This window comes from Mastomys coucha, unplaced genomic scaffold (genome assembly GCF_008632895.1).
Source record: "Mastomys coucha isolate ucsf_1 unplaced genomic scaffold, UCSF_Mcou_1 pScaffold5, whole genome shotgun sequence".
In the NCBI taxonomy this organism is placed as follows: domain Eukaryota; kingdom Metazoa; phylum Chordata; class Mammalia; order Rodentia; family Muridae; genus Mastomys; species Mastomys coucha.
Genome location: NW_022196911.1, coordinates 20785622 through 20800763, shown reverse-complemented (window position 1 = coordinate 20800763; position 15142 = coordinate 20785622). Strand labels below are relative to the sequence as shown.

General features: G+C 36.1%; 1 protein-coding gene across 1 annotated transcript; it reads left to right on the top strand.

Moving 5' to 3' along the window:
* The first annotated feature begins 7619 nt into the window (after positions 1–7619).
* On the top strand, positions 7620–8651 carry LOC116077525 (formyl peptide receptor-related sequence 3). Its single transcript, XM_031352114.1, has one exon. It carries the CDS (start codon positions 7620–7622, stop codon positions 8649–8651), a length of 1032 nt encoding a protein of 343 aa, XP_031207974.1.
* Positions 8652–15142: the final 6491 nt, after the last annotated feature.

Sequence of the window (15142 nt, the reverse complement as noted above, 5' to 3'; positions counted from 1 at the left end):
ATTTGCACAAGGAATGCTAAGTTAAATGCCACTGTCAATTAGCACATCGTTGTGTTACTGTGAGCAACTCAATTTGTCTTTCCACGTGACATTGTTATTAATTGTCATATTAGCATGATAATTTGAAAATTTAGCAAATTTAGTTCTCTAAAAGGTGCTTAACTTTTTGTATTTACAGAGCTCAGGACAGGAGCAATTCTAGTTAAAATTCCTGCTTTTGTCACCACTTTTTCTTTATTGGGAACACAGTAATACTTTCCTGAGTTATGCCTCCTGGATAGAGTTAATGACCAAAAACTGAACCTTAGAGAGTTGTCTTATTCTAGTTTCTATCATGCAGGAAACAGTGAGTATTTGAGAGTCACAATACTTAAGAGTCCTCAAGAGAGATGATCTTTCTTCACTCAACCACCCCTCTTTCCCATTATTCAAAGCTATTTTCGTCTCCTGCACTAACTTTCAGCACTGGGGAATTTTCTGTTGTTTGTAAGCTATTTATACTAGTACTTAGGTAAGGTAACTGAAACTGATGCAAGGCATAATCTCTCATATGCAAATATCACACACAAAATCATAAGACCCTGTTCTTATACAAGATAGGTTTTCCTTTTATGTGACTTAGACACATTTGAATGTGCAAATCAGAAACTGAATATTTACTGCTTATTGGGTATTTTAAATTTATTTATTTATTTATATGTGCATGTGTATGCAAGAGACACATACAAAAAGAAAAATAGATAAAGACATTGGGGTGATTGAAATGTGAACACAGAGGCAGAAATATTGATGGAGTTGGTAAATACATATATATATCCCTGAATGCCATCTGCTCAATCTATATAATATCCCTTGCATGTGTATTTTTAGGATTGACCTATTTGGTACTGGATAAACAATTGGAAGCACTCTATCCTTGGGAACAAATATTTTTCTAGATCTCAGGTCTCATTGGCTGTTACCATTAACATCATTATATCTGTAGTGCCATCCTGATTCAAATAGTTTTATCAAATATTTGAAATGTATTCTTATATTTTAGTAATGGTGGTATTAAATGCATGAGTTTTCTGATGACCAGAATCAGAAAGGCTCCATTTTTCAAGATTGTTTATACAAGATAAAAGGAATGTAGCAATGATATGAGGTTAGAAGTAATATATAGAATTTATTTATATAAAAAAGGAAAATGCTCTGTAGAATAGGAGTGTTTGTGTAATCAGCAGAGACAGTGCACTTGAAATGCACTCTGCTAGGTGTACTTACTACTTAACTGCATGTCATGGTATTTTCAGCCTATTTGCTTATACCACCCTGCCATGAGGTGATATCACCAACAGTGGGCTGGGACTTCTTGCCTTAAAAATCCATAAAGAAAATGCATCAGTCTTGTCTAGACAATTTAATAAAGATATCTACTCAATTAGTTATTTCTTTCCAGATGGCCTTAGTTAGTCTCAAATTGACAATAATTAAACATCACCAAGGTAAAAACCAAACACTATGCAAGAATTTGTGTGTGTGTGTGTGTGTGTGTGTGTGTGTGTATTCATGATTTTTACAGTTTGTTTTTCTCTAAAATTGTTCTATGGTTAAAGTAAAAGTTACTCTCTCAAGATGTCCAACTAAATCATTATCTCATTTACATATAGATTTTTTTAAAAACTTTTTCATGATAAAATTCTCTACAGAATTCTATTAATTCATAGTTAGAGGAAAAATACTAATATGAACCTCCACCTCCATTCATCCTGAAATCCTCTTCTTCTGTTATAAGGAATACCAAACTATACAATTGCATCTATGTATAAATACAACTGTCTCATCAACTCACTATTGCTCTCCAGATATTTCTTATTTGAAACAGATAACATGGTTTCTTGTTTTGTCTCTTCCCATAAGCTTCCCATGTAGGCAGATATTTGTCTGCCACAATATATATGAGTCCTTCATGATAATTATTAGAAAATACATGTAGTTGCACAAATGTCAAATCCCCTATTTAAATATAGACAGGTACTACTGAATTTCATATCCTTTAACTTGCTTTACATTCCATGCTATAAGTCTCAAATAGTCACCATCTGTTCTTTTATTAACTTTTACATGTATTTATAGTTTTCTCACATATGTTTTTATGTTTGCCTGAGTTTATATACACCATATGAGGGCACATATCTTCAGAATCTGGGGACTCTCAAACTCCCAAGGAACACAAGTGTAGCAGATTGGGAACTTCCTGATATGGGTGCTAAGGACAAAATCAAGGTGCCATATAAAAGCAGAAATCTCTTAATCACAGAGGCATGCAGCCTCTGATGATGAATCTGTCCTTTCCTCCTCCCCCTCTGTCCTATCATCCTTCTCTCCCTTTTCCTTTCTTAGTTTCTTTTATAGAGGAGGTATAGTTGTGTGACTTTGTTCTGGAATTCTCCTTGTAGAACAGGCTGACCTTAAACTCACAAAGAACAACCTGGCTCTTCCACACGAGTGCTTAGATTAAAGCTGTGTCACCATGTTTAGAACATTGTATTTTCTTAATGTATCCTTGCAGCATACTCTCTTGCTTATGAGCTATAAACAAGAGCTAAATTTTTACTTTCAAAAGTTAAATGTCTGTGATTAAATTAAAATTTAATACGGCATTCAATTTTGCTTTTAGATATGTGTTTTATGTGAATAAGACAAAAACTTGAAGATTACATAACTGAAAGAGAGTTGCACCAGAAGAGGAGCATAAGTTTATAAAGGGAGAAGAACAGTTTAACATCTTTCTTTCACTCTATATCATTACTGTTTATATTATATATGATTTTTAAATAGTAATTTATTATTTTGAAAAAATATTAAAGTTAAAATAATTTTTACATGTTATTATAGAATCACTAATTATAAATGCCCTGGCATATATTCCTATAATTTTATTTATTTTGTTTATGGCATTATATAAGCTTATTTATTTATTTATTTATTCATTTACATATATGTTTGTTTTGAAACATGTTTCACCATGTAATGCTGGTTGGCCTGGAATTAATTCTTTAGACAAAGCAGCATCAAGCTCAAAGAGATCCATCAGTAATTGCACTGGGGTTAAACACTCGTGATGCCAGGCCCTATCAATTTTAATTTTGTTTTTATAATAGTTTGTAGAAGTGTCTCTACACAAGGCCTTGAACCTTTAGGAAGCTACCAACTTCTATTATTCTGAGGAATGGCATCCTGTTCTCTCATAGTGCGATATATATGAGATATTCTTAATGTTACCTATCTTTACCTTATAGATGATATCCCAGACATGCAATGAATAATCTGGAAAAAAGAATTTGGAGACATCTGGCCTGACTTAATGAGAAAAATCTGAATATTTGATTGATAAGTGTATATGGCAATTTCAAATTTACTGGTGTAGCATACCACTGAATGCACTCCCTGCCTTTATAATGGGAATTTCATGCAAGGGAAGCAAGAACATTCTTTAAAAATCAAAACTGATATCTAACTCAGGGGTTTTCTGGCAACTATATTTAACTGTTCTCATTGATTCCTGGAGAAGGGATTTTGGTTATTTTATTCTTAGAGTATTTTCCCTGGTACAGACAGGTGTTGAATTGTTGGGAAATGTCTTTGTTCTTACAGCCTATGGCTACATGTGCTGTACTAGAAAAGAACCATGGCTCACCCAGATCATACTCAGCAAAATGGCTGTGGAGAATTTCTAAATTTCTTGATTCTTTTCTTCAAGCACATTGTACACAGTGTATGTATACATACACAAACACACACACACAAACAAATACATAAACAGTCTCTCTCTATATATACATATATATATATGTTTGTATATATGCATATGCATATATATACATATATATATATGTATATATATATGCAGCACTGTATCTACCAAGTAAGTTACATCTAAAGCTTTCTGTAGCTAATTTCATCATCTTCTTTAGCTCTATAATGTTGATTATAGTGTCACAAAATTCTGTTCATCCCCAGGAAAATGTCTCTCACACGTACTTTTTAAACCCTTTAGCTTTCTTCCTCAAGACCTCTAAGTCTTTTCTCCTGGAATAATTGGTCTGATTCCAACAGGTTCAGAAAAAATAAATCATCCCAAATATGAGATATAGGAAACCAAACATAAACAAGCAATCAGGAAACTACTAATTTAGAGTGACATCAAAACTAAACCACATGTGTTAAAAATATTTAGAAATGGGAAGTATACATGTAGAGAGTGAAAATCCTGAACATCTTCTTCAAAGTCTTTGGAAAGAATCTGAGGTCCAACTCTATAGATATCAGTGATAACGAGATATCATTATCCAATGAGCAAACCAGGAATGGGGCTATTTTAAAGAAGAGAATTTAATGTAATAATTAAAGTTAATTGAGATCCTCAAATTGAAGTTCTAATAAGCATAAATTGTATTAAACAGTTAAAGGCAGAGATATAAATACAAAGCATAAAGATAAAAGCCACAGAGAGAGCATGGCAGATATCAAGAGTTGATACTGTCACAGGGCAAAATGCATTAGCTATTCATGATTAGCATAAATCAACCACATGATACTCCAAACTTTTGTCAATCTTGATTTTATTTTAGTTGCTTTCAAGTGGGAGGAAGAGATATACATATATATGTGTACATACACACACACATACACACACACACATATGACTTACAGTGAAGTATTCTCATAAAAATAAATAACAAAAGCATAATTTTATATAGCAAGTTATCCCGATGGCAAGAAAACACAAATGCCAAGGGGAATCATAGAGAACAATTCTAAGAGCTTGTGAAGTGCTTCAAAGTTTGATTGCAGTTTCTGAAAGTGGCAGATGAGAATATCTGTGTGTACACCACAGCCCACCACACTTACTGAGCCACAAGAAGGTTTTGTTATTTTCTCTAAAATATTCTGTGACTGTTATATCATAACTTGTCAAAATGCCCAGAGATGGTCTTGAATATATCACAATTCATATAATGAAGAAAAAAAGGATAATCTTCCTGGGGCTTCTGCTCTAGGTTGCCCATTGTTCAGCAGAGATAAAACAAAATTAGAATACTTAATGTTGAAGCCCATTCTTGAGCCCTTTCAGTAAATTGTTAGTCAACTTAGTAAATTAAACTATCTCAAAAATTTTTCTGAATATTATGGCTCTCTGTAAGAACCTGGGCAAGGTTGTTCAACAGTTAATTACTGGTTAAGTCATTTAAATGAGAATGAGCATTTTCTATAATGGTGAAATAGTAAATGCTTTATTGAAGAGCACAGCAACTGGATTATACATCCCTCAATGAGTAAGAATTTATTTTTAATGGTTTCCTTCAGTCAGGAAAATTTTATTTATATATATATATATATATATGTATATATATATTTATATACACACATACATATATATGTATGTATATATATAATTATATATATGTATATATATATGTAATGAATTCTTGATTCAAAGACAGTAAGATCTTACAGATTGATCAATGATTATTGAGTATCAATCAGTTCATTTATGATATTGGATTCATATTTGCTAAACATTTTTGTTCCATTTTATTTGTTTGTTTGCATTTGCTTGAATATAAGAGACAGAACCACTGATGCAAAGCATACAGTAAATATTTCAGGTATGTGAATCACACATATTCGTGATATAATACATTTTTCTGATATCTGTGGGGTCTGTGTGCCTCTCTCCTGCTGCCTATGACTGAGGCTCTCTGCTGCTGAGGCCTGTGGTGGGGCACATTAAAAAAGGAGGTAATGTATAAATGAGATATTTTATTAGAGGAAAGAGAAAATAGGCCAGTCATGTAGAGAAAGAAAGGAAAGGAAGGAGAGGAGAAGAGAAGGACAGAGAGAGAAAAAGGAGAGAAAGAAAGCAAGAAAGCAAGAGAGGAAAGAGCAAGAGAAGGGACAAAGAGCAAGAGAAAGAGGAAGAACGCAAGAGAGGAAGAGAGGAAGAAAGGAAGTAAGAGCAAGAGAGGGGGGAGGGGACAAGCAGCCCTTTATATTGTGTGAGGCATGGCTATCTGTGGGGTGAGCCATGCCTGGCTGTGGTCATTTGACTGGGGGTAGGGTCCAGTTAGAATGTTGGGAGGTTGGAACATTGTGTACCTGGTAGAGCACACATCTCCTGTGGGGGGAACTGTGAGTGGTTGTGACTGAAACACAAGCCAAAGTCTCAGGAGTTATAGCCAAAATCCTTCTGCCCCCTGTCCACTGGGGCTCCAGGGTTCTAGGCCTATTACTCGACTCAGCCTAAGTTTCCCAAACAGACCACTGCCCTACAGACATCTATTTATTATATTTTAAATGTTGTATGTATGGTGCTTTTGGGTATGCATGTGTCAATACCAGATGTATGCCTATTCCCAAGGGATGTCAGAAGGTGATGTAAGATCCCCTCAAAATTTGTTTTGTTATGTAAGCACCATTTTGTGATGAGTATTGAACATTGGTCCTCTAGAAGGAGAATCAGTATACTTAACAAGTGAACAATCTCTCCAGGCTATAGAAACTTTTATATTCTAGCTACCTCTTTTCAGTTAATGTTTCAATACCTTAGGTTTTCATGATTTCTCCTTCTCATCACTCCTTCTATTTAAGACCTTGTTTTGTATTCCACACAAATCTTTGGTTCACTTGTTTCTTGAGTACTTTCTCTAGCTCTCTTGATCATTGCTCTTTTTTTAACCTACAATTCCATGTTATGGCTTAATTTGAATTTTTTCCTTCATTATCCTAATCAAAGTAGGTCAAAATGTAACTATTCAGAAGCAGGTTATTTAAAATAATAATCAAATGTACATGAAAGCTCCCAGGATATGAACTAATGACATCTAGGTTGTGTCCTTATAAAGAAACAGCTCAGCTGTTAAAACTCATAGGGAGGAGATTATATTGACATGGGGTGAAGATAGCCACATATAAGGCAGTTAAGCCACTTATAGAAGTTCTAGGAGAAAATAACATATTTATCATGGGATACCCATATCCAGAACTGCAATAAGATTAATTGCTAGGGTATATAATTTCAAGATATTGTGTTTGCTTGTGTGAATCATAAAAGATACTTATAGAATAATGCCATAAGAGTGAGAATATCACAACTGGAATGAAAAAGACATCATCTATAATCTTGAGTAAACAAACTTCAATACCACTCAACAACCCTTATTCCTTGTATGCAAATAAATAACATAAACTGCATCACATAGTTGAAATTTATTCCTTGAGGACAAAGAACATATAGAAAGCCTTAATCAAGTGAAAATTTCATCAATCACTTCTATGTAACCCCTGGTAAACTCAGGTCTGCCAACCTTGTATATTACCTATTCAATATCAGTGGTATAACAGAGAGTCATATGATCCCTTTCATAATCTGTCTGAGAAGAAATAATTCTCTCTGATAGTGTACGTAGTTACAGTTTCAATAAGGAAGATTCAGCAGAGAAGTAAGTTTCATCCATTACACATAAAACAGGTACTGTGTTATGGAGGGTGATGTGGAATCTGAGTAAGAGTGCTATATATTGGAGCCACATCTGTGTAACAGTCATTGTTGAAATGTTTAAGGTGCTGAGGAAATGGAAGCCAACTCCTCCATCCCACTGAATGGATCAGAAGTGGTGTTTTATGATTCTACCACCTCCAGAGTTCTATGGATCCTCTCAGTGATAGTCCTCTCCATAGCCTTTGTCGTTGGTGTGCTAGGTAATGGGCTTGTGATTTGGGTGGCTGGGTTCCGGATGGCACACACTGTGACCACCATCTGTTATCTGAACCTGGCTTTGGGTGACTTTTCTTTCATGGTTACTTTACCACTACACATCATCTCAATGGTCATGAAAGGAAAATGGCTTTTTGGTTGGTTCCTTTGCAAATTTGTTCTCAGCATTGTACACATAAATCTTTTTGTAAGTGTTTTCCTGATCACTCTCATTGCCATGGATCGTTGTACTTGTATTCTGCACCCAGTATGGGCTCAAAACCACCGAACTGTGAGTCTAGCCAGGAAAATGGTTGTTGGAGCTTGGATTCTTTCTCTCCTGCTTACCTTGCCACATTTTCTCTTCTTGACTACAGTGAGAGATCAAAGAGGTGAAGTGCACTGTACATGTAACTTTGAATCCGTGGTTGCAAATCCTGAGGAGCAATTAAAGGTGTCAATTACTGTGAGCACAGCAACAGGAATCATCAGTTTCATTATTGGCTTCAGCTTACCCATGTCCTTCATTGCCATCTGCTATGGACTCATGGCTGCCAAGATCTGCAGAAAAGGTTTTCTGAATTCCAGCCGTCCCTTACGTGTTCTCACTGCTGTAGCAATCTCTTTCTTTATGTGTTGGTTCCCTTTTCAATTGATTATTCTTTTAGGTAATATATGGAATAAGGAGACACCAAACATCATTCACATATTGTTGAACCCAGCAAGCACACTGGCTTCCTTCAACAGCTGTCTCAACCCAATACTCTATGTCTTTCTTGGTCAAGAATTTAGAGAGAAACTGGTACATTCCCTGTCTGCCAGTCTGGAGAGGGCCCTGCGAGAAGACTCAGTCTTAAGCAGTGGCAAAAGCAGCAACTTTTCTTCATGTCCTGCAGACTCTGAACTATAGGAAATGGAATCTGTAAGGCCAGTGGAATGCTCTCTGTGCTACCCTATTCTCACTTTCTCATGCTAAGATGCATGATACTTTTGAATATCAACTATAAAATCATTTTTGTCCTTTAATTTATAAGAGAGGAATACAAATAAAAACCAGCGTCATTGTCCTTTCAAGAATTTTTCAATTGAGCCTATGGTATGGGATAACACTATGGTGAAAAATAATAAAAAATGAAAAAATTATGCATTCTTGATTTATAAAACAGCATGTATTAATTCCATATATTACTATTTTACTATAAAATAAATATTTGATGGCCATGTGATGCATAATTACAATCCTAGTAGTGACGTCCAGAAAGGAGTTCATATAAAGGCCAGTTTATATAGAGATTTTTGAGAATTCAAGTCAAAACGAGCCACTAGAGATCAAGTCTGAGATCAACAAAGAGTTCTGCCATGAGGAAGAAAAAAATGTATAATTACTAGAAAATAGTTAAAATTGTTGATAAACATAATGTGAATAAAGCTATTATCAAACAGAAATATATTAATATTTTGTGTGATTCCCTAAAATGTTATATGAATTTAGAAAATTTTATATTTTGTGTGTATACATGTTTGTAACTGTGTAAAAGATATGAAAGTACATTTTAAATGCTTAAATCATTAAACATTAACATCAACAAAGTTTGATAGAACCAAGGGTGCTGCAAGACAATGGAGAAATTGTGTAATAGCTAGTTTTGATTGTCAACTAGGCATAATCAACAAACACTCTGAGAGAAATATCTTAAAAGAGTACTTTCTAATGCTTCTTGCTCATGGGTGCTTCTGTGCAAGTCTATTATTATATCAATTGAATTTGGAAAACTTTTCTATTGTGTGTAACACCAAAACTTAGGGTAGAGACCTATCATGGATTATATAAGATTTTACCATCCTATCTGAGTCAGTGAAAGCTCTACATTCTGTGATGACCTGTCAATATTAAAATGCTCAGCCGGGCGTGGTGGCACACGCTTTTAATCCCAGCACTTGGGAGGCAGAGGCAGGTGGATTTCTGAGTTTGAGGCCAGCCTGGTCTACAGAGTGAGCTCCAGGACAGCCAGGGCTATACAGAGAAACCCTGTCTCGAAAAACCAAAAAAAAAAAAAAAATAATAATAATAATAAAATAAAATGCTCTTCAGAATTTCAACACCTTTCAGCTCTGTTGACAGAAGTCCATGTCCTCTTTCTTGCAACTATACTGCACCCTTTTTGCATTTCTACATGGTAGATATTTCAGGTACTTCTCATCTCCAGCCTCTTGGGATATCTAACTCATATGATGAGGAGATAAGGATAGCCAGGAAATTAAATAGACTTAAGTCCAGTGTTCTAGGGACTTAAAAAATTTTAAAGTATAGTCTGATGCTAAATAAAATAGGGAGGGTCACCTCAGTAAAAGATTTCATACAGGTCAACTTCCAAACTGAGAAAAGCAAATAAAAGAAATATTAAACAGGAAGGCAGCCATCAACCAGAGAAATACGATGAAAAGAGAATCGAATAAGTTACAGAATTCCACTCTAAGCAAGCAGAAAAAAAAATGTCAGTTTCCAGCACAGATTTGTGGATACGTCATAGAATATAGAAGATAAAATTTAGTGAATCTTCTTCTAAGGGTAAAATAATCTAGTAGGTGTGCAACAGGATTATCATTGTATGGAAGTTCAGAGAAGCCATTGAGTGAAGCTGTGAATGAGTTAGATATCCCAAGAGGCTGGAGATGAGAAGTACCTGAAATATTTACCATGTAGAAATGCAAAAAGGGTGCAATATCATCACATGAAAGAGGACATGGACTTCTGTCAACAAAGCTGAAAGGTGTTGAAATTCTGAAGAGCATTTTAATATTGACAGGTCATCACAGAATGTAGAGCTTTCACTGCTAATACTTTATCTTGCTTCACTACACTATTTCTTCTGAGAGCTCCCTTTGTCCCTTGGTTCTAGTATATGTTGCGAGTATGAAATGTGCATCTTGCTTTTGATTTTATGAGTACTTACAATCTTAACTGCCCAGATACTCATAAGAGACTTGGGTTTTGAAAGAAGGTAAAGACAAAAAATATAAGGATCTTTAAATTTGGATTTAATGTGTTTTTGCTTTATGATATGTCTACAAGTCTATACTGGTCAGAAAAATGTGGTATTTCAAATAAGAATTAACCTCACAGGTGCAGACATTTGACTGTTCAGTCACCTGGGAATGGAGTTGTCTGAAAGGATTAGAAGGATTAGGAGATGAATCCTTGCTGAAATCATTGTGACCTTGCTGGAGAAAGTATGTCACAAAGGTAGCATTTGAGATCTCAAAAAAGCTCATACCAGGTTTAATTTTCTTTTCCTGCCTACATATTAGGATATATGCTTTTATCTACTGCTCCAGAACCTTCCTATGTACCACTATGATTCCTTTCATGATGTCACTAGACTAATCTCCTGAAAATGTAAGCAAACCAAAAATTAAATGTTTTCTTTTAAGAGAATTGTCATAGATTTGTTGTCTCTTAACAGTGATAGAACAGTAACTAAGACAACTTGTAGCTAAAATAATCCTATTTCTCTCCAAGCTGCTTTAATCAGAGCTGAGAATTTCACTGTGATACTGTGACTTTTAAGGATGCTAGAGAGTCCCTGACCTGAACCATGCAGTATTTTGGAGGATTATAAGAGTTGTTGTTCTGGGAGGGTGAAGGCTAACGTTTACAAACTGGAAACCTAGGCCTAATAAAGTTTCTGAAGTTTACATTGTATATGACAGAAAGTGTTTAGTGGTGTCTGAAGTAGAAACCAAGTGTTATAGGTGCCATATTGTCCTAAGTAGTGGTAGGAGAGATATTTCAATGTATACCTGGTTAGGCTTGAAGGAAAGAATTTAGGATACAGGACTTGCACTTCATAATTGCACAGGCTGGGAAGAAGATTGCTGGCTTTGCTGCTTTGGTCTCCCACCCATGTCTGGGAAGCTATTGGCTTTCTCACAGGTAGAATGCAGGTCTATTTGAAAACTCCATCAGAGAATGGAGTTTGCTCAATATTCTGTACAGAAGGGAGCTGGATTTTTAGGATGTCCTGAAAATATAGATTCCAGAAAAAGCTGGGATAATTGTTTCCCTCTTCATATTATATATAAATCAAAACTGAAGAGAGTTGAAAATGTAGAAAGAGATGTAATAAATGTCTGAGAGCAACACATGTTGCAAAAACATTGTACAGGAGCTAAAACTACTTACAAAAAGTGATTTTGGTCATCTAGAATAGTGAACATGTTGCAGACCACAGTTAAAGTTTGATATGTTTTAATTTCTGCCAGCGTGATAGCTTCAGGTATCTCATGTAAACATATGGTGTTAATTTGAGGAAAATGGATTTGTGAAGATTGGAAGTAGAGGTGTGTACTCCCAGAAGTGAAGTGAGCTGTGTTTATTAAGTACCTAGACGAGTACAATGGGAGGGGTAGATCTGAAAAGCTGTATGAATGATTCTTTGGAGAGGTTTGAGTGGAGAGTGGCCGAGAGGAGAATCTACAAACGGGGAGTAGCTCTAAAATTCTTCATCTTGTTAGCTTATGTCTTTCTACAATTGTCTATCTCTGTTGCAGAGAAAGTTCCTTCATGGCAGATGTGGAATATTCTTAGTTTCCTCCTGCAACTAATAGAAACAAATGTAGAGAACTACCAACAAGATCATATGCAGAAGGAGGTCTTCTAACCCTGAAGTTTAGGTAGGATATGTCCATCAAATTCCTCCCATTAGGATTCATGAAGCCATATGAAAAAGAAGAAAGAAGATTAAAGTGCAGAACCTGAGGAGTTGGAGGATATAAAGGAAATATAGCCTCCTAAATCAACATGATCAAAATCCATGTGAATCCAGAGGCTTAGATAGCTTGCTAATGATTTGGAAATAGGTCTGTACCAGATGAGGTCTGAGACTGGAAAAGAGTAGACTCATGCAATCATTCCTTTCCTAAAAGCCATCTGCCGTTGATAACCACCTTCAATTGAAAATTCAATTTTTCTGTTGGAAGCTCACTCTGAAAACAAACTATTTTTAATTATTGGACATATTATCAGTAGTAGATGACCAATAGAAAATGATCTAAAGCTTATTTTTGAAGGCGCCTTGTCTCAATGACATGCCAGAGATTTTCCCATTTTGTCTCATATTTTCATATTTTAATCTTTCTTTAAGTTATTTATAAACCAATTCAATAATTTTCTTATTCCTCTTCAGGTTGTTTGTCCTTTTCTATTATGGTAAGATTTTTCAATCATACTGTTTTTTGTTATTCCATTATTATATCAGAATCCTATTGGTTTTATAATATCAGAAAGAAAGTGGTAAATCATGGGTATGGAGGAATTTTGAAGAATAAATAAAGAGAAAAAATTGGGGCAGATTATATGGGAAAAATCTACTTTAAGAAAACCAAAATTCCCTGAACCACATGGTCTTCATGTCTCCTAGGAGGTCAACACTAACTAGTGACACAGGTGACATTACTGCCCCAAAACTCACAGATCCCAGCAGACTTGGAATCTATTCCACTCTGCCTGAGTCCCATTGGCCTTCTTTTCTGTACCTTTGCCTGTACACATGGGAAATCAGTGTGTCAGCTCCCCCCACCTCCCACAACACACTAAACCCTGCCTGTTTTCCAGGAGGTCTTACCTAACCAGGGTCACAGGAAGACTCCTCTAACAAGAGAACCCAGAGGCCTGCTCAAATCAAAGATATTAGATACATGACCTAACCAGAGACAACAATACTTGCTTGCCTACCAGGATGCCTATTCTTACTGTACTCACAGAGCTCTACATGAGTCCAAGGTAGCCTCATCCAATCCAAGACACCCAGCTCAGTTAACACAAGAGGTAACCAGATGTCAAATGGCCAGCCAAAGAAGATAAACAACAAAACCCAATGTAATTTGGTACAATCAGAACCCACTTCCCCTACCACAGCAAGCTCTGGATACCCTAACACAACTAAAGAGCAATATTCTGACCTAAAATTCCATCTCATGAAGATGATAGAGATCTTTAAGTAGGACAAAAATAAATAACTCTCTTAAAGAAAGACTGGAAAACAAAAGCAAACAGATACATGACCTTAAAGTGGAAACAAATAAATCTCTTAAAGAAATACAAGAAAAATACAATCAAGCAGGTGAAGGAATTTAACAAAATGGACAAAAACCTAAATATGGAGATAGAAAAATTAAATAAATTATAAATGGATACAACTCTGGAGATATAATACCTAAGAAAGAGAACAGGAACTGGATACACAATCATCAACAACAGAATGCAAGAAGTACAAGAGAAAATCACAGGCATAAAATATACCAGAGAAGTAGAGGGGTGGGAGAAAAGGAGGAGGGGAAAAGGATGGCTAGTTCTTAATGAGGGAATTGGGAGAAGTACAGAGGGTAAGGAATGTGAAATGAGGTGTGTATCAGTTGGGGAGGGGGTACTGGGTGTAGTCACTAGAAAGTTCCAGATGCCAGGGACCCAAGAGGTACTCAGGACCCAACAAGTTGGACAGTAGCCAAAATTCCCAACAAAAGGGAGATAGAATCTGTAGAGACCATAGCCAGTGGACAGACAAAGCCCCCTGCTGAGGGATGGGGGTCACACAGCCACCTCAAAAATATTTACTCAGAATTCCCCCTGTCAAAAGAAAATGCAGGGACAAAGAGTAGAGCAGAGACTGCTGGAAAGGCCATCCAGAGACTGCCCCACCTATGGATACATCTCATCTGCAGACACAAATGGAGACACTACTGCTAATGGCAAGATGTTCATACTGAAAGGAGTCTGGTAGAGCTGTCCCTGAGAGGCTGGGGCAGAGCCTGACCAATACAGATGCAGATGTACTCAGGCAAACAGCAAACTGAGTGCAGGGACCTCAATGGAGAAGTTAAGGCAAGGACTGAAGGGTCTGTATGGTTTTGTGATCCCATAGGAAGAACAACAGTATCAACCAACCAGACCCCAAAAGCTCCCAGGGACTAAACCACCAACCAAATAGTACTCATAGATGGATACATGGTCCCAGCTGGATATGTAGCAGAGGATTACCTTATTGTGCATCAATGGGAGGGAAGCCCCTTTGTCCTGTGGAGGCTCTTGATAGGATTTTTCCTGTCTATTCACACTAAAATAGTAGGGCAGCAGGAGGTCTGTGATTGGACAGGGCAGTAGGAGGCAGGGCTAAAAGGTAGGGAGGCAGAGAGCTTCTCAGGAGAGAAGGGGGAAGGCCAAGATGGAGGCAGATGTGAACCAGCTTGGCTTTGACCAGCCACAGGTAGTTATGATATCATAAGTTTAGAGTAATTGAGATAAAGGTTTCATTAATTGATTCTCAAATTATTGTATTGGCATCTTGTAAATTGAGAATTTATTGACACATAAATCTGATTGGTTAATTATGAGCTTCTATACTT